General features: G+C 44.6%; 2 protein-coding genes across 3 annotated transcripts; one reads left to right on the top strand and one right to left on the bottom strand.

Moving 5' to 3' along the window:
• Positions 1-247: 247 nt before the first annotated feature.
• RAD17 (RAD17 checkpoint clamp loader component) lies at positions 248-15386 on the bottom strand. 2 transcript variants are annotated; one of them, XM_082301279.1, is made up of 16 exons: positions 15237-15386; positions 12823-13104; positions 12058-12141; positions 11219-11375; positions 10601-10737; positions 9433-9485; positions 9214-9339; positions 9059-9128; positions 8346-8457; positions 6150-6344; positions 5617-5702; positions 5164-5310; positions 4591-4737; positions 3690-3810; positions 2791-2848; positions 248-1318 (listed from the first exon to the last, which is right to left on the bottom strand). In XM_082301279.1, the coding sequence occupies exons 1-16, from the start codon at positions 15267-15269 to the stop codon at positions 1105-1107; spliced, it is 2022 nt and encodes a 673-aa protein (XP_082157405.1). In that variant the 5' UTR covers positions 15270-15386; the 3' UTR covers positions 248-1104. The 2 variants fall into 2 exon arrangements, with proteins under 2 accessions (XP_082157405.1, XP_082157406.1); XM_082301280.1 differs by having other exon boundaries at positions 1159-1318; positions 2791-2843.
• A 179-nt stretch (positions 15387-15565) lies between these two features.
• Positions 15566-18439, top strand: AK6 (adenylate kinase 6). Its single transcript, XM_082302042.1, has 5 exons — positions 15566-15640; positions 16183-16275; positions 16958-17016; positions 17101-17246; positions 17379-18439. Exons 1-5 carry the CDS (start codon positions 15613-15615, stop codon positions 17566-17568), a joined length of 516 nt encoding a protein of 171 aa, XP_082158168.1. The 5' UTR covers positions 15566-15612; the 3' UTR covers positions 17569-18439.
• The last annotated feature ends 181 nt before the right edge of the window (positions 18440-18620 follow it).

An 18620-nucleotide genomic window follows, 5' to 3' on the forward strand; every position in this document is an offset into this window, starting at 1 on the left:
AGCACCCTGGAGAGGAGGAAAAGGGTTAATGGTCATCAACAGCCAAAGACATTGTGATTTGCTGTAATGAGTATAGCTGCAACAGAATTTTAGACTTAGGGGAGAAATTTCCCTCTTCAAAATTAAGCAACAGCTGTAGATGGAAAGACTACACCTGTCCCTTGGGAGGGGACAGATCCAGACTCTTTAATAGCATTGCTCCAAGGGCAGGGGGGATAAACATGTGTTTTCTCTCACTAAACCGGCTGTAAGCAATACAGAAATGCAAACCTGCATCACACAAAGCTGTTTTGGTTTGACTTGTCTTCCTCACTGTTGGGGGTACTACTAACCACAGCACTCCATCATGTGCCAGTTACCAAACACAAGATCAGTGTTTCCCCCAGCACAACTGCAATTCAAGGAAAAAACTGCACATGACACATTTAACGTCCTACAAAGTACAACCTATGCTTAATTGCTGCCTTTTCCCCTCTGAAAGTTATGCAAATATCTTTCCAAGAGGAATACAAAATAATTCTGGCACAACATTTTTTCCACTTATAAGGACATGAAAATCTTATTTATGTCTTCTGTAAGGCACAGTACAAAACAGTATTAATACAGTAGAAGGTTTCTGTACATCATCAGTATGGGACATCAGACTTCTTAGGTGTAAATTTCAGCCTCTTCTTGCAAGAAGGACCAAACTTCCAAACAGCAGTTTTTCTGAAAAGTGTGAATTTGAATAAACTCTTCAAATGCTGACAACTTAATCTACTGCAAAGTAGATTAAAATGTGTAAAAATAACTTAAGGCTGACACTGCTAATCTGTAGTCTCTTTCAAACTGATTTCGGTCATTTATTTCTCTCTTGTCATTGCCCTCAGGCAGTGTCATGGCTCAGAAGGGGCAGGAAATAGCTTGTACCTTAGCACTCAGCTCAGGCTGACCCTGCAGAGGGAGGAGGATGCCGAGAGCTGTCTCGATGCTCACACAGCTGGTCTAGACTCGGCTCCCAGCTCTCCTGCATGGCTTGGGCAGCGCTGCTGGGCAGACCATGCTTTTCAGGTCTTTGCAGCACACGAATCCACTCAGGCACGGCACTGGCTGTGTCCTGGTCTCTCAGTCACTGTCATATTCCTCGATTTTCAATTCCTCTTCCTCCAGGATGGCCTGAGCCGCGATGGGCTGGGGCTGGCTGCCAGGCAGGTCACTCCCGCTGGACTGGCTGGAGGGCAGCGGGAGCCCCTCGGGATCGCCGTCGGCACCGTCCCCGTCGCAGCAGAACAGCTCCGGCACCCCGGGGTCTTTGTCACCCAGAGCTTCCAGCTTCAGCCTGCAAAAGCACCAGTGCAGCACGGCGTGACCACGAGCCCACGGCTGCACTCCCGCAGCCAGCGCTGCAAACAGAGCCTCATTCCCTCTGGCACAGGCACCTCGGGACTGCTCAGTAACACAGATCACTCCCTATCAGGATTCCTGAAGGAAGCAAATTCCTATATTTCTCTGTACTGCGGTCCCAGCACGCTGAACAGATGGAAAAGGATGATGGTGTTTTCAGCAGGAAGTTACCCCTCAGAACAGACGTTCAATAACACCCCACCAACTTATTAATGCAGATACAAAATGTCAGTATTCACAGGTACGCTGCGGGGAAACTTAAAAAAAAGGAAGTTACAATTAATTTGAGAAGCTCCACACCTTGTGGCTCAGACCAGGGGGATTACAAAGAAATATACTCTCCTTCCTCCCTGATCAGCAACCAAAATGGCTTAATACAACAGCTGGGGAACAGGATGGCTCTTGGAAATACAGCCTGGAAATTCACAGTTACACTCAGCAGCAACACCAGGGACGAGTAGGAGATGCTCTGTCAGATGCATCAACAAACTCTGTCCTGGTCAGGAAATGAAAGTCTGTCTCACTGCAGCTGTGAACATGATTCTTTAATAGAAACAGAGCAATTAAAAAGCTTTTTAAATTCCAGAGGTATCACAGCTATGGAAGTGTAACTGAGGCTCTGCTGGGGCAAATGAAGTCTCTGATTCAGAGGGTTCACAACAGAGCACCTCATGCCATGTCACCCCTGAGCCTGCACACGCAGCCTCTCAGGAGGGCACTGCAGTCTCACAGGACAGAAAACCTGGGTTTTCAGTATTCAGTAGCTACAGCCTGACTACAACCCATGCATGCTGAACAAAGGTTTATCGTAAGCAGCCTCACAGGAAAAACTTCTACAAAATAAAACCAGTGCAGCTATCTAATTTTAGATTAAATAAGTCCTAAATAAACTTTTAAAAATACTTTGTCTTTCTACAGGGATACAGCTTCTTCAAAGGAAGTAAGAACAATTCCCCACTGCCCTTTCTTTCTGACCTTCTAATATAATACTCAGATGAACACAGAATGTCCTACCAAACTTCCAGATTGTTTTGTCTCATATTAAACAACAGGCAAAAGGCACTAATCTCTTTGCATCAATTCACTTCTATTCTCACAGAGATGTCTTTAACAGTAAAGAAAATGTTTTATTCAGATCATGTGCTAGAGAAACAGATGTCTAGGACAGAGCTAATATTTGATACAATGGAAAAGAAAGCTAAACAAGGATTAAAAGCAAGACCTGAGTAGAAACACTGCTACAATATTGTAATGATAAATAGATTTGAACTGGAAAACCGGGACAATTATCATGCTGAGGGAATGTCACATCACAGAGATATGTGATGAAAGGGTTATCTTCTCCTTCATACATGACATATATATAAAGTCTTACTTTATTTAAGTCCAGACAGAAGTTCAGCTTACCTCCCAAAATGTCTTTTCAGTGGCAGCCTCCCCACGTCTTGGATAAAAGCAATCTGAGCTAGGAACAAAGAACCACCAGTATCTTATGAGGCAGATCATAGTGAACAGACAGTTGAACATACTGGCTAATAAACAATGACCTTAGTTGAGTATTCCTGTATGTATTTGAAATATTTTAGATACCAAAACACTGTGCATGTAACTTTTTTCCCCCAAACTGTTACAGCTTACTACAACATATTTACAGATGGCCTACACACAAAATCCCAGATTCCTGACATTCATCCTGTGTATTTATCATGTAGAGCTATTATTCCACAGCCTACAAAATTCACCTGATGTCAAGGCCTTAGTTAAGAGATGATGCTTTTTATTAGAGACAATTGACAACAGCATAAGTGACCCAGCTATCTAAATACCAATTCTTGCATTATGTAACATACAAAGTAAATTTTTCTGCATGAACTGTTTGCTAATGTATTATCTCAGAAGATTTAACTTTTTTTTCATGCACTGCAGACATGAATTTTGCTTCTTTTATTTGTGAAAGGCTTTTGGAGCTGTTCTAAGTCTATTGATGTTACAGGAAAGGTATCAGTAAGCAATGAAGATCTAGTCAATATTGCTTACTAGGTTTCCAAAACTCTTCTCATCAAATCCTCTGGCAAATATAATACAAGCCCTAAGCCTAGAGAGCAACTTAATCACTGCAGTTGGACCAACCTACCAGGGCAGCTTTAATTTTGGGCATCTTTGGGCATCACCTACATAACATTTACCATGGGAATTTATCACACTGAGGCAAAAGCACAAACAGTACTGACCTTCTGGCTTATGAAGTTTGTCAGTATGTTGCAACTGTCAGAAGACTCCAAGATCAAGAGTTACACCCATCTTACCTTGGTTTCTCATCGGGTTTGTTAACATAGCAAGGTAAGGCAGCAGCTCTGTCTGAAGGCACTCAGGTGGTAAACAGAAGCTTGAAAACAGAGATTTTGCAGCAAGGCAATTTTCCTGATACTGTAAGAGTTGGGAGGGAACACAAGTAAAAAACCTGGTAAACCATTATTAATGCAAATGCTCTGTACTGTAACACACAGACTTTCTTCCTGCCTGCTACAGGATGACTACACACAAGCTACTTGTGTAGGAGAAATGAGACCAAAAGGAAAGATAAGCAGTTAACATATACCAATCATAAAAATGGTAGAATCCTTCAACTTTGCCTTTTACTGGGCATTAAAATTTTTTTTTTTAATTATTCCTTGATTACTGAATTCCCAACCCATCCAGGCCAATGCTTTTTGCCAACATGTTAGTTCAAATGTAACAAAATGCCAACACCTGCTGAATGAGCTATTTCTGATAAACACATAAACCACAACAGCAGAAATGTCTTACACTTATACAACTGTTCAGTGTGCTTCAAACTGCACCAAACTCACACAGGAAATCAATTCTAGAAATACTGAACAGTATTTCAATGCCAACTGTCTCTCTTAATTTAGGATTAAGACTCTGCCAGGAGCATGCCAGCTTGGACACAGGAATCAGACTTTGTCAGAGGCCTCCAATTTATTTTTACATTAAAGGAGTGATGCAAACTGCTCTTCTGGCAAGTGCTTTTTAGAAGCAGATTACATTGAAATAGGATATTTGACAAGTTTAGCACTTGTGATCAGATTTCATCTATACTATATTCAATAGTCACACCTTATGAAAAAAAAACCCTAAAAACAAAACCAAACCAAACCAAACCAAAAAAAAAAAAAAAAAAAACCAAAAAAACCAAGATTTTACCTTTTTACTGATCAAAAACCACTGGGGTTTATGTAAGGGTCGGAACCCCATTCCCCCCTGCTGGTGGGCAAAGGCTCTGGATGTGTTGGAGTGGATGACCCCTCGGGTAGCCACAGAGGCACTGTAGTTCTCCATCACAAGCCGTGTCTAAGAGGGAAATTGGGCCTTGTGTGAGCTTGAGGCAGCTCATCTGCACTGAAACACACTCACTAACTGCAGTGGCACAACACGCACAGCATTTTAAAGTTTAGATTACTGCAGAACTTTTAGTCAAAGCAGCTGAGCAAAAAAGAAACAGCTTGATTCCTTCTTAGCACAAACATATTCTACTCAAAATTCTTCATAGAGTGTCCTACAAACACTACAACCCACCATAATAAACACTGAGAGAAGCTGGACAAAACGTTGGCTCTGCATCTCTTCTGCAACTGATGTACTTTAGCATTCATTAACAATTCATGTCATTCACACCGTAAGTTTGCAGCAAACATTCAAAAATGCAGCAAAAAGTCAGGAGGCTCAATGTTAAAGTACTTAAAACCAAGTCTGTGCCTATAAAAAGATGACACTTACACTCCAGTTACTACAAAGGACATCAGCAGCGCTCAAATATTCACTGGCTCTCACCACATCATCTATATCAGAAAAAAAGTCCACATAGTTCTGGTGAAGGTAGAGATTGAATATGCTTCCAGACTTATGTGATTTTTCCACAATACCCTGTTAGAAGAAGAAAAGTTCAGATTTTACAAGTGGATAAGGAGCAGGATCCTGTGTACAAAAAGCTGTGACATCTCAGTCAGGGAGCTGGAACACATGGTCTGTGCCGTGGTGCCCAGACACAACAAGGAGCTGGTTTGCCCCAGTGGTCCCTTCCAGATGAGTTATTCTGTAACTCAGACAGACTGAATGCACACCAACTGAGATCAGTAACAGAACCAATGTGACTGAGAATTTGCACTAATCACTTAGCAGTCTTGGTTTGTTTCAAACCCAGCTGAACTCATGGAGCCATTGCAGGAGTACCTCAGGCTGAATGAGCAAGGTGTCCCGATGGTGTTTGGACAGGTGAGCAGGCAGCTGAGGGGACTCTGCTTCTGACACTGCTTCTCCTGCAAAAGATTGCACAGTCTTTAGTTCTTATGTTCAAAAACGTTGTTGGCAACTGTCAGCCCCACCAGCAGCTCAATTATAGCATTTTCCATTCCCAGAAAGCTCTGGGACAGGCACAGGTACTTAATTATTGTAGTAAATACTACATAGCCATCAGCACACAATTACTTGCATTAAGTTTCATGTAACAAATCTAATCGAATTATTTTTGTATTCCCTCCCCTCACTACTTCTCCTCAGTTGGTTTTGGAGCCAGTATTGTGAATTACTACCAAAATGTGCACAGCCAGTGGCACAAGGGACCCCGATTCAGCTGAGTTTATACTGTTGTTATTGACCAAACATCCCAGACAGAGGCCATCCAAAGCCTTACTTTAGCAACTCCAGCCATTAGCAGCTGACATGCTTTGCCCACTGAAGGGGAGAACAAGTCAAAGTTTTCTTACTTTTGCAATAAATTATTTTCCCCAGAGCATGGAAAAGAAAGATGGATGCATCTTTGCCACCAATAGCTTGTATCTCCTGGTCTTCTGAGGTATCATGTCTACTTTTCTTTTGTACTTTGGATACTCCTGCTTCCTCACATTTTATTGTGGAGCTCTTCTTCTTCTTTGACCAAAATTCTTTCTCCAATGAGCAGTCTGTCAATAAAATAAAAAAATAAATTCAAGACAGAGTACATGATTCTGCAGAAGTTTTCTATTATGTTGGTACTGCTGAAGTTCTGTGTGAACAAACAGTAATTACGAAAGGAACAGAACAGGTTATATAAATGGGAGCACTATGAGAAAACTCATTTATTAGGAACACAACCCAGTCACCTAAATTAGCATCATTCATTATCTTCATTCCACTTCTGTCCTTTAAGCCACAGCTGAGGAACCAAGTACTTTTTTGAACAATAAACAGCTGTCTTTGAAAAAAGCATTCAGGCTTATCCCTTCTACTTCTGATACATTCCCCACTTGACCATGTTTAGAATTTCATGTTTATAAAGCACAAGTGCAAATATATGTAAATTATATTTCAGTTACGTCCTGTTTGCGTATCAATTTGTCTTCTACTGGCATTATCTGTACAATAACCGCCCTGAAAGTGGCAAAGAAACCCTTTAATTTAGGTCATTCTTCCAACTGCCTACTATCTTTCACAAAGTTATGAGCCTCATGAAATAAAACTTATTCTATTCTAAGTTAATAAACTTGGAAATCTTCACCCACAGTTTGGCATTTGAATGTTCCTTATTGAGGTAAGAGAATTTATCCTTTAGGTATTTTTCTTTTCTCCCACAATTACCATGGATCTATTTTACCCGTTAATAGTGTTACAAAGTGAATGTATCAATTGTGCTTACACAGATACACACATGAAGAAACAAACCTTACACACATAAAAACAAATGCTGCATGCTGCAACAAGGAGATTGGGTGTCTCCCACACCTGTGTAAGTATCACTGGCTACCAATCACTCACCTCACTGAAATACCTGCACAACTAAAGGTGTTCTGTTCAAGCACCTTCTCAATGTTAGAGAAAATGTGAGAGGAGAATAATCAGTGTGACTTCAGTATATGATTCCAATAGTCCACACACAAGAAGCTCCAAAGTCATACGTTTCTGTTCTCTCCCAAGTTCTAACTCTCATGGTTTTACATTTCTAAGGTAACTTATTAAAAATTACACAAACTAGTTATTTTAAGACTATTTTGATTGTCTCGGGGATGTGTCCAGCAGTGAGATACTGCATGCTTTCCTCAGATATCACCAATCTAACTATTCATTCTTACTAATGGCATAATCATCCCACTGAGAGCAATCCTCTCATTTTCTCATTAACACAGAACAATCCAAGCTTGGTGTAGCTGAAGACATCATCAGAATATTTGACCTTCAACGTCTGCAAGTTAAAGGTAGAAACTTTATTCTCTGCTGTGTGTAATTTAACTAACATTGCCCAGCTAATTTCAATATACTCTAAATTCAAAGTACAACACTCCCTCTTAAAAAATGGGCTTGAAACTACCTTTAATCTTGTATTCTATGAGCACAATTTCTGTTTGCAAAGCAAATGAGAAGGAAAAAATGTGTGCCAGAAACCGTATCATTGCTAGCTCTACCTCACAAAGCAGAAGACAATTGATGAGTCTGTTTCCTTAGTTCTAAGCTGAATGCAAATGATGTCACCATTTCACAGTCCTTAGAATGAACAACACAAGCCAGAGTACTCCTTTTACAAATGCAACTCGCATACATCATTTCCTTAACAATTACTGAGATGTAAAATGCTCATAAAATGATCAGTTTAGGAAATGCAACAACCACGCAATGAAAAGTATCCCTTTTGAACTAAGGTTGCATCATTAAACCTTTGAGCAGCAAACAAATAGCAAAGACAGCAGGGAGAAAAGAGGGCATTTCACTAAATTACATCAGCATATGCATACATGTCATGGTTTAACCCCAGCCTGCAACAGCTGAGACTCACTCATGCCCCGACACAGCCTGTGTTTGTTCCTGCTCCACAGAAGCGTGTCAAGAATGTTTATGCAACTCACCCAGCTGTGCTGAAACTGTGAACAGAACATGTTTTCAGCAGAAATGGTCAAAATACCACTTCACTTAACAAAGCCACAGTTTTTTACCTTTCATAGAGGAAAACTGAAGGCTGTTTATTGCACTTCTTATGTCACCTGAACAACCTCTGCAAAGCAACTCCAGAGAAGTTCTATCAAGGGTGTAATTCTTCTCTCTGTTCTACAAGGAAAAACAGCACTCAAAACAACAGAAGAGCAGGAAAAGGAGTATTTGAACATGGCTGTGACAACCCACCTCTGACACACACCATAAACAGACACTGTGTACCCACCATGTGCTCAAACTACATCATACTGCAGACTTTAAAAAACTTAATCCATTTAAGCACACTGTCACAATTTATGTAACAATATTAAAGAGAAAAATGCACATAACTCTTTGCCAGGTGTCACCCAATATGATACTTGCTTGTAATCAAACAGTTCAGGAGTAATACAGGATTCAGGTTCATGACTTCTTCTGGCCTTGCTGGATACAAGAAAGATTATGTCTCTTCCTATTGTTGTTTCATTTATATAGTTACTGTAATAAGCACAGTGATTTTCAGAAGTAACTTTGTAGACCGGGACCACAGATCAAGTGAAACTAAGCTTGTTCCTTGCTTTTTGTTGCCCTGGGGAAAATGTTTTTTTTGGGGGGAAATGTGGGGCTCTGCTATCAAAGATCAAATACAGTAACAAAAATAACATATGTCAGACATAAAAGTGTGCAATCTTTTGGTCCTAGCACTGCACAGAAGTTACGAACTTTGACAACTTACCATACTGGCTTCGGCTGCTGCTATTCGATTAAGAACTTTCATCATATTTGTCTGTGCAACAGGCTTGAAACTGTCGAAGTTCATTAAAAAAAAATTACTTAGTTTCTAACCTCTCAATTATTAGAAGCACGCTTTAATGAGGTAAAAGATCTCACCTAATACTGAATATACACAGCTCTTCTACAATTTCCGTGGGGAATAGTGACCTCTGGCTGCTGTCTCCACTGAAGTTATCTGAGATTATGAAGACAAGGGGGCACCTACTTGTACGAACGAACCTCCTGAATTGCAGAACAACAAAATGTGATGAAAATCAAACTCCAGCTTACCGCAAGTGGCTAAAGCTGATAATTAACAGCTTATTTGCCACCGACCTGAGGATGTCATGTAGACTGCCAGGCTCTCGGTAGAATTGGTTAGGAATATCCTGTGCAAAACAAAGAGCTGCTGTCATTATATTCAGACGTAAATACTCTTCCACAGACTGACTGTCACAGCACACTGCATAGCCACACATTTTTAATTCCTGGTTTGCTTGCTGTAAACTACATTTTAACACAGCTGACACTGGACACAGTCAGAGGAGCAGCAGGGGGAAACAAACCCAAATTTGGCACAGTATGTCTCATTATGGAAAATGATCACCTAAAAAGAAGTATTTTCTTTCTGTCTCAGTTTTCTAAGACACAGCCTTGGGTGTCACACTGCCTGTGAGCAAGGGTTTAACCTGGAGGACAAACACCCCAGGAAGCAGCTCTGCTGGGGAAGAGGGCAGGATACCCATGTGAGGTCTGACAGGACCCACCCAAGAAGGTGACTTTATAAAGACAAGTCACACGAGCCTCTGCTTCCTAAATTCTACAATGCATCACTTTACCCTGCTAGAATTTCTGCCTGTTTTGGTCTTAAAAGTTTACAGACAACCTGGCTATCAATTTCTAAAGCTTCTCTCAGGTGAAGAATTGGAAAGTTCCGAAAGAAATTGCTATTGAAACACACTTGTACACAAGCACCAATAAAGCCTTGTCCTGCAGCTGCCCACAAGCCCTCAGTTCACACCTCTGCCCTAAACACCACCACCTGTTTAAGACCAGGGAGTGAGTGCTAAATTTCAACTGTTTCTGCTTGTGGTCATTCTCATGTGTTTCCTACACTCTCCTGCATCATGAAACAACAGGAATAGTGGTGGTTTTTCCACTCTTTCTGTTTAAACATATATATGCACGTATTTCTAGAAACTTAATCATCCAGAAACATGGGAATGACTTCTCAATATTGTTTGATCTACTTTTTGATACTGTTACACATTTCTGTGCTCAAACCAGACTCCCATTTCTGCCTGACTACTTGCTTCTGTGGCATAACTACAGGTAGGACGTGGCTCTAGACTGCTGCAGAGACCCAAAAAGTAATGAAGACCTCATCTGCAGTAAAGCAGACAACTTTGGGAAACACCAACCCAGCATCTGAAGCTAGTTAGCATGTAAATATTACAACAAAAGGTACTGTTTTCAACATAACATTTCACAAGTTTTCACTTACTTCAATAAGAATAAGCTTTTTATCATTTTCTGAGGACTCCCCAAGCATCTGAAGTTTGTTATATTTATTTGCTCTTAATAGAAAATCTTGAAAGAGAGCTGCTTGGGCCTGACTCGGAAACGTATGAAAATTTGAGTCTGAAAAAGAAAACTAATTAAAAATATGTATTCTATATTATACCAAGTAAAATATAAATACCCCCACAAACTAATACCCACCCGTGCTATTTTCTGACAGCAGCAATGAACAAGCCCTTTGGCAAACATGTGACAAGCACAGCAGAATTTTTAAAGGGGTGTAATTCAATTGAAGACTCAGACAAAGGCACTTACCTCTTTTCATTTATTTGGTTCAAATTATGTCCAGGCTGTATAGAGCTCCCTATACTGATCTGGATCGTCAATTATTTTGGACTGAACACTGTAATAAACCTAAATCCCTTTCCAGAAAAAAGCAACAGAAGGATTCTCATTAAACACTAAGGAATTGACTTACGTGGATGTGGATCTGATTTCATATGTGACAGACAGAAAAGAAGCAAAAATACAAGATAGAAAACCCACTAAAGTAACTGGAAGGGAAAAAAAAGATTAAAACAAAAGCCCCCAACATACTTACCATGGTCAAACATACTTCTCAAGTCTTCCTTTGTAAAGTCTAAAGAGAGTGGATTGGTCCATTCTTGCACCTGAAGGCCAAGATCTTTGGCTAGAATTTGCAGAGTTGCAGTTTTTCCACAGCCAGGAGGGCCAGTCAGCAGCAGGACAGAGCCACCCTGACACAGAGATACAAAACATAATCACAAATGTGATAAATAAAGGCTGACAGTTGGCTGAAGATGAATATTGGTTGAATTTCTCCTATAGTTTCTCTGGTAATGATCCTCTCTCCCAGAGAAACCCCAGTCATACATCTTGAGCTGTTAATTTACCTGCTGAGTACTCGGACAGAGAGAACCAGGCCAGGACTCTGAGAGCCTTGCTCTGTTCCTAATGCCTCTGGTACATAAACTGCATGTGACTGCCACACAGCAGACAGGGAACTGGAGAACCAGCTCTGGAAAACTCTAGGCAAGGCTGGCAATTTGTGTCTAAGAATGCCTCTTACCAATAAAGATTAAAAACATCCTGTTACACCAGCGCAGTGCAACTGGAAATGTGTCATGAGACTTAAAAATTAACCTGGGAGAGATAAAATGTAGTACATACTGAAGAGTTGTGATTTATGACTGGATGCCAGAAAATAACATTTCTGAGGAAAATCAGAATCCACCTCTTAGGAGCATAAGCCCAAAACAAATGTTACAAGCTCTAACATATGTTCTTAGAGTTTTTCTTACAATGCAGAAGATACACCATCACTGCCTCTCTAAGGTGAGGTTTTTCTCTGAACTTGAAATTGCATCCAGCTCACTTGTATGGTTTGGTACCTCCAACTGTTGATTTTAGCAACTTTACCTGCTTTGTCTGCCTCTGAAATATATGCGTTTTTAACCAGGTTTCAACTTCCTCAATCTTCTTTTTTTGCACAGCGAGGTCATTCTGAAACAAGGTTAAAATATGTGAAAGTTATAAATGAAGCTCTTGGTTTCTACTAAAAATAGAGAATAGAATAAATGCTGACTAAAATATCAACGGACACGTTGGTATGTGTTCCAGTTACGTGTGTGCTCTGCAGAAGCAATGCCACAGGTAAGGATCATCATCTCAACCTGTTTCCTCAAACAATCAGTTTTCCATTCCTTGTAGTCAGGAAACAATGAGCTATTTATTATTCTTTAAGTAATAACACTACAATCTTGTTGGTGTCAGGATACTCCATAGCTATTGCTGAGGCTGGTCCTTTTGACTTTTATTACTCTAACACTGCAGAGGTTTTTGGAACTTCTGCAAATCCCACACAGCTGGGTTTTCCCAGTGCTTGGAATTATCAGATGTGTCTGGAATTCAGTAACAGCTTCAAAAGTTTGCAAGTGACAGGAAACAACATCTCCTCAGCAGCTTTTCCTCCTCAGGAAGCCTGTGGGAACATGTGTCTGCTACAGATCAAGAGCTCGCTGGAGTGTGCTTTGTGCACTGGCTGGCAGTGAGTCCCTGACCCAGAACCCCTGTGCTTTACCCAGACAGGGTCTGGTGAGAGCCTGCCCCGTGCAGGTTAGGACAGGAGCACAACGTGTCCCTACGATGTCACTGCTACACTGGCACTCGGAGGAGCTCTCACACCTGAGTTTCAGGTTTGTATCTCTCCACCCAGGGCAGCTCATCCTGGGCCCGGCTCCGGTTCTGCCTGGACGTGGCACGGGGCAGATCTACGGCACACGGCTTCGCTCGTTTCCGGGGAGGAGCTTTGGCTTTGCTGTTCTCTGGCACAGGGCTCAGGTCCTTCTGCTTCTGCCCACGGCCTCTGCCAGAGCTGCCTTTCAGCGGCTTCACAGGAACTGCGCAAGGGGGAACACCTGTGCTTCCAAAGAAGTCATCAGATGGATGTTCCAGCCAATCCGTCACCTGGGGAAACACAAACGCTGTGGTAGCAATGCTGTGCTCTCCACCCCTTAGCTGGGCACAGCTGCCTCTAGGAAATGGGAGATTTTTACGGAGTGTGCACCTCCCCATCCCTGGAAAGTCCAAGGCCAGGCTGGATGGGGCTGGGAGAAACCTGGTCTAGTGGAAGCTGTCCCTGCCCATGGGAGGGAGTGGCACTGGATGGTTCTATGGGCCTTCCAACTACAACTGGTCTGGGATTATGTGACTCTTCTGTATTAAAAAACCAGCTGCATCATTGTGCCAGGAGTATTTTGCAGCAAACTGGCACATCAGAACAAGTTGAGAACTCCACAAACACACATCCAACCTAAAGAATTAAAAAAGAACGAAAAAGCAGCATCAGCTTACTCAGACCACTTTTACATCAAGGTCATATTCACACTGTCTCTGTGTAGTTTTCAGTATGTGGCACTTTTTCCCCCTTTTAAAAAAATATTTACAACGCAACCATTTGTGTTTAAAAGTTAGACACAGAGAACAGTTATTGAGGCAGCACAGTAAAATCAGGGAGTGTTTGCTGCAGTGGGCAGCTTGGGCTGAACCAGAGCCCATGCCAGTGACGAGGAACAGCACTGCTAACAGCACTGGTGTTTAACTCTGGATTTGAGGAACACCCCCTGGGACAGGGCTGCAGCCTCGCCTGCCACTGCGACTTCTCAGAGGCCCAAAAAACACCACAGGGGCCACATGGCAGCCCCTCAGTGCAGGGTTCACAGGCTGGATGCCAACACCCCTTGGTGGAAACGTGAGTGACAGAACGGACACAACATCCCCAAAAATGGCCGTGAAATCCTACAGTTTACACACCTCACAAACCAACACAGCACAGTGCTGACAGACAGGACACTGCCTGACAGCTGGCTGCAGCAGGAGGCTCTGCCTGGAATGGGCTCAAACAACTCCAGCAAGGCCCTGTTTGCAAAGCCCCAGGGGGGGGAATGCAGAAGGGGGGTCACACAGTTTTTGGGGTGCATAGTGCTGAAACCAGCCTGACTCCTCCATCCCAAAGTTCAACGTCCTGAGAGGGAGCTGAAGCTGTGGCAGAGCTGGAAAAACCCCCAAAGAAAGGAACAACTGAGTGACAGCACTGAGAACTTCTGCAGAGCTGCAGAGCTGGCACAGCCTGGGCACAGCTGACTGAGGGGGCAGCACCTCAGACTAGAAAGCCCCGTCCCAAATGCTAACAGCAGTGTCTCCTGACATTTCCCTTCCTGGGGGATGTAGGGATTCCGCCCTGGAGTGGGGATGATGTGATCTCAAGGTCACTGCTTGAGGCTCAGCCAAATGCCCACAGTCGGCGTGAGTAGCATCAATCTCTATTCAGTAATTGTTTCTGCTGGCTTTAATACAATTACTTCGAAATTCAGATTCACAGAATCATTAAGGCTGGAAAAGACCTCCAAGATCATTGAGGCCAGCCTTTGCTTCCTATTTCCAGTGCTCACATAATATTAATTATATTCATATTTCAACGATTGCTTCACAGTGAACTGTAGCAGTGCTTAGAGTCCCTGTTCTGCGTAGTGAATAATTCTGATTAAGATCTCTTTGTCTGATCATCATTAACTACATTTGCATGAATAGACCTGGTTTGGCGTCCTTAACCATGCAGGACACAGCTGTGTAAGGCTCAGTTACAGGACGGGCTCAGTCCCGGAGCCGTGACCCACGGACCAGCGCTGGGGCTGGCCCCGGGTCCGGCTGCACCCGGGCTCCTCTCCGGGGAGGGTCTGGGGGCGGTTTGCGGGTTTGTGGGAGGTCTTGGGGTCCCTTCTGCACTTTGTGGCTCAACGGGATAAACTGATAAACTTTTTCAGAAGCTCTCACTGTGCCCGCGACGCCTCAGCAGCCGGCAGAGAGCAGCGGCCGCTGCACCGTTCCTCTCACACAAGCTGGGTTTGGCTCAATTTGCATAGTTACCCGCAGAACCCCGTGAGAGGGCGGGGGGGGGGTCCCTTCCACACGCAATGACACCAAACCAAATCTCTCCCTTAGCAAAAAAACGAACAACCCCCACTGGAAAAGGGCAAACTGCCAGTACAGAGCCCACGGAGGAACTGCCGGGCCGCCGAGTGCCCCTTCCCCGGACCCACCTCCGCCGGCCTTCCCGGGCTGCTGCCGGACATCCTCGCCCGGGGGGACCACTCCGCCGACGGCCCCGCTGCCCCCGCCGGGCCCCGGCGGAGATCCGATCCCGGGGCCTGGGACTCGGTGTGACTCGGTGCTCCGGGGGGAGGCAGAGCGCGGGGTAACACTCGGTGTGACTCGGTGCCCGGCGGATCCCGCGGAGCTCTCACCGCTCCGGTCCCGGCCGGGCCGCGTCCCCTCACACGGCGACGAGGGGTCCTTCCCCTCCTGCGGCTCTTAGCTGTCCGCGGCGCGCCGGGCAGCGCGGTGACGCCATCGGTGCGCGCCGGGGGCGACGGAAGCCCCCGCGCACGTGTCTCCAAGGCGACGGGCGGCGGCGCCATGAGGCGGCCGAACCTGCTGATCACCGGTGGGCACCGGGGCGGCACCGGGGCGGTGTGGGGTCCCAGCCCGGGGTGGTGTGGGGTGTGCGGTCCCAGCCTGGGCTCATCGGGGTCCCGGGCCTGGCCGAGCCCGAGGTGATTCGGGGCGTGGAGTCCTAGCCCGGGGTGATTTGGGGTCTGGGGCCCCGGCCCCATGACAGCCCGGGGTGATTTCGGTTGTGAGGCTCCAGCCTGGCTGATTTGGGGTGCGGGGCTCCATCCCGGGATGATTTTGCTCTGCTCCATGAATTTGGGGCTCCTCCGTATTACCTCAGGGTTTTCAAACGAATGGAGATCTCCCTTTGAACCCTCACGGTGTGGGAGACATTCCTGCACACAGAGTTCTCTCCCTGTTTTCCTGTCTCACTCTCCTCGCCTGTTTCTCTTGGTCCTGCAGCTTTTTGCCCCGTTTTTCATCACATGAGCTCTCCCATGTTGGCTGTCAAAAGGTTCCAGTTCCCCTGGTGGGGGGTATTTGAGGGGACGTGCGAGCTCTCCCCTTACCCTTTCCTGTGGATTTGGTCTCCAGGCACTCCGGGTGTTGGGAAAACCACCCTGGGAAAGGAGCTGGCGTCCAGAGCGGGGCTGAGCTACGTCAACGTGGGGGACTTGGCAAAGGAAGGTGCTGTATCACAGGAGTGTCCCGAGCACGGGGGACGTTCTGCTCTGCATGACTGTACTCGTGGTGTCTGGGAGCCCCTGCACATGTGTCTGGTGGCTGGGACAGCTGGGGTGTGCAGCTGGAGAAGAGAAGGCTCTGGGAGACCTTCCAGAGCCTAAAGGGTCTCCAGGAGAGCTGGAGAGGGACTTTGAACAAGGGCCTGAAGTGCCAGGACTCAGGGAATGGCTTCCCAGTGCCAGGGGGCAGGGCTGGATGGGAGATTGGGCAGGAATTATTCCCTGGCAGGGTGGGCAGGCCCTGGCACAGGGTGCCCAGAGCAGCTGGGGCTGCCCCTGGATCCCTGGCAGTGCCCAAGGCCAGGCTGGACATTGGGGCTTGGAGCAGCCTGGCACAGTGGGAGGTGGTAGCAAGGTGTGTCAGTGGACAAGCTTTCAGGTCCCTCCCACCCAAACCATTCTGTGATTCTATATCATTAAATGAATTTACTTAGCAGGGGTTTTTGTAGCAGCATACTCGGTGTTAATAAATAACAAACTCATCCTTAGATGGATTTGTAAACAAGGTGTTCCCTACCCTGAGCTCTGTCTTTTGTCTGCAAACTCCTGAGACAGACATAACAATGTGAATTACTTGTGGTAAGTACTCTGCTTCCCCACAAACCTCCGCGGATTCTCTGCTGCAGGAGAGCTCTACGAAGGTTTTGATGAGGAGTATGACTGCCCCATTCTGGATGAAGACAGGGTAAGTCCCACCCCTGGACCCCCCCTCTCGGTATTTTGGCTGTGCAGTGCCAGGCAAGCCTGCCTCTGTCTTTTCTTTGTGCAGGTGATTGATGAACTCGAGGATAGGATGAGCGAGGGAGGAGTGATTGTGGATTACCACGGCTGTGACTTCTTCCCCGAGCGCTGGTTCCACATTGTGTTTGTTCTTCGCACAGAAAATTCGTTTCTGTATGACAGGCTGGAAAGCAGGTGTGTCACTGGGGTAAAGAAGGAGTGAAGTGCTGTTGTGTGACTTCACTTAGGGTATAAGTCACTGATTCTCAAAAAAAGGCCTCCGTTTCTCTGTACCTCAGACTGTCTCTTGGTGCTCTTGCTCTCTAGGGGCTACACGGGGAAGAAGCTGCAAGACAACATTCAATGTGAAATTTTTCAGACTCTCTATGAGGAAGCTGTGTTGTCATATAAAAAGGAAATTGTTCACCAGTTACCCAGCAACACTCCAGAGGACCTAGAGAGAAATTTGGATCAGATTATGCAATGGATTGAGCAATGGATGAAGGACAACAACTGACTTTGGGTGAAACAGTAGCTGCTGGATCTCTTCTTGGGAGGGAGGGTTTAATAAATTGTATTCATAATTCTTGTATTATAAATGAACATGGATTTTGTTGTGACTGGATATAGCTGGGGACTAGAAGAAGGTTCAGAGTGGCCAGGTTGTGAGGGTTTGTAACAACACCCTGGAGAGGCAACAGCAGAACTGATACAAGTGAGGGAAGGATGAAGATCACGCGTTGCCCTGAGTAGCAGGAGCTATGTTCAGTAACTGAGAATTCTTTTGACCTTACAATTAAAACCAAACCTGCAAGACAACTGTAAAATCCTGATAGCTGGTGGCAGTTGAGGCACTTTTGATTTCCACAATGTCCTGGAAAGGAGTTAGTTTGATGTGGAGTTGTGAGACTAAAACCTGCAGTGCTCCACTCTGGCCTTGGGCATGTGAGGAGAACGCAGAGTGAGAGGGTTTGGTACAGGTTGAGGTGAGTCCTTTGTTTCTGAGGGAAAAGAAGTGATGTGAGAGTTACTTCAAAATGATTGCACAGAACTTTGGAGGTTCCTTTGTGTGTAAGGAAACATTGGCTATGTCTGCACTGGTCTGGAGTGTTTAACAATAAACTTTCCTTCTCCTTTTTCTCTGTATTCCCCATTCCCTGTACAGTCATGGAATACATACATCACTGCAGGATTACCCAGGAAATGCATCACTTGTCAGGATAAACCTGCAGTGAACCTAAACATGGTCACAGTTCTGTTCTGATTGCTATTAAAGCCTGGGCCCCGGGGGGGCAGGGCTGTACAAGGAAGAGAAAACCTTTCTTCAGTGAAGAGCTGCTTGGAAAGAAAGCCTTTTGTGAAAGATCCCGTAGGAAGTGCTTGCTTATAAACCCTTTATATACATGAATTTGGATAGTAAAACAACTTTCTTTAAAATTTTTGTTGTAAAGAGTGTTGTTGTTGCATATTTACTATTTTATTTTTTATTCTGTATTTGCTGTTGGTTTGTTTTTTTTTTTTTGTTTGGTGACACTTGCAGAGCAATACTGCAACAACGATTTGATGATA

This window comes from Coloeus monedula, assembly GCF_965178545.1.
Source record: "Coloeus monedula genome assembly, chromosome: Z".
NCBI lineage: Eukaryota > Metazoa > Chordata > Aves > Passeriformes > Corvidae > Coloeus > Coloeus monedula.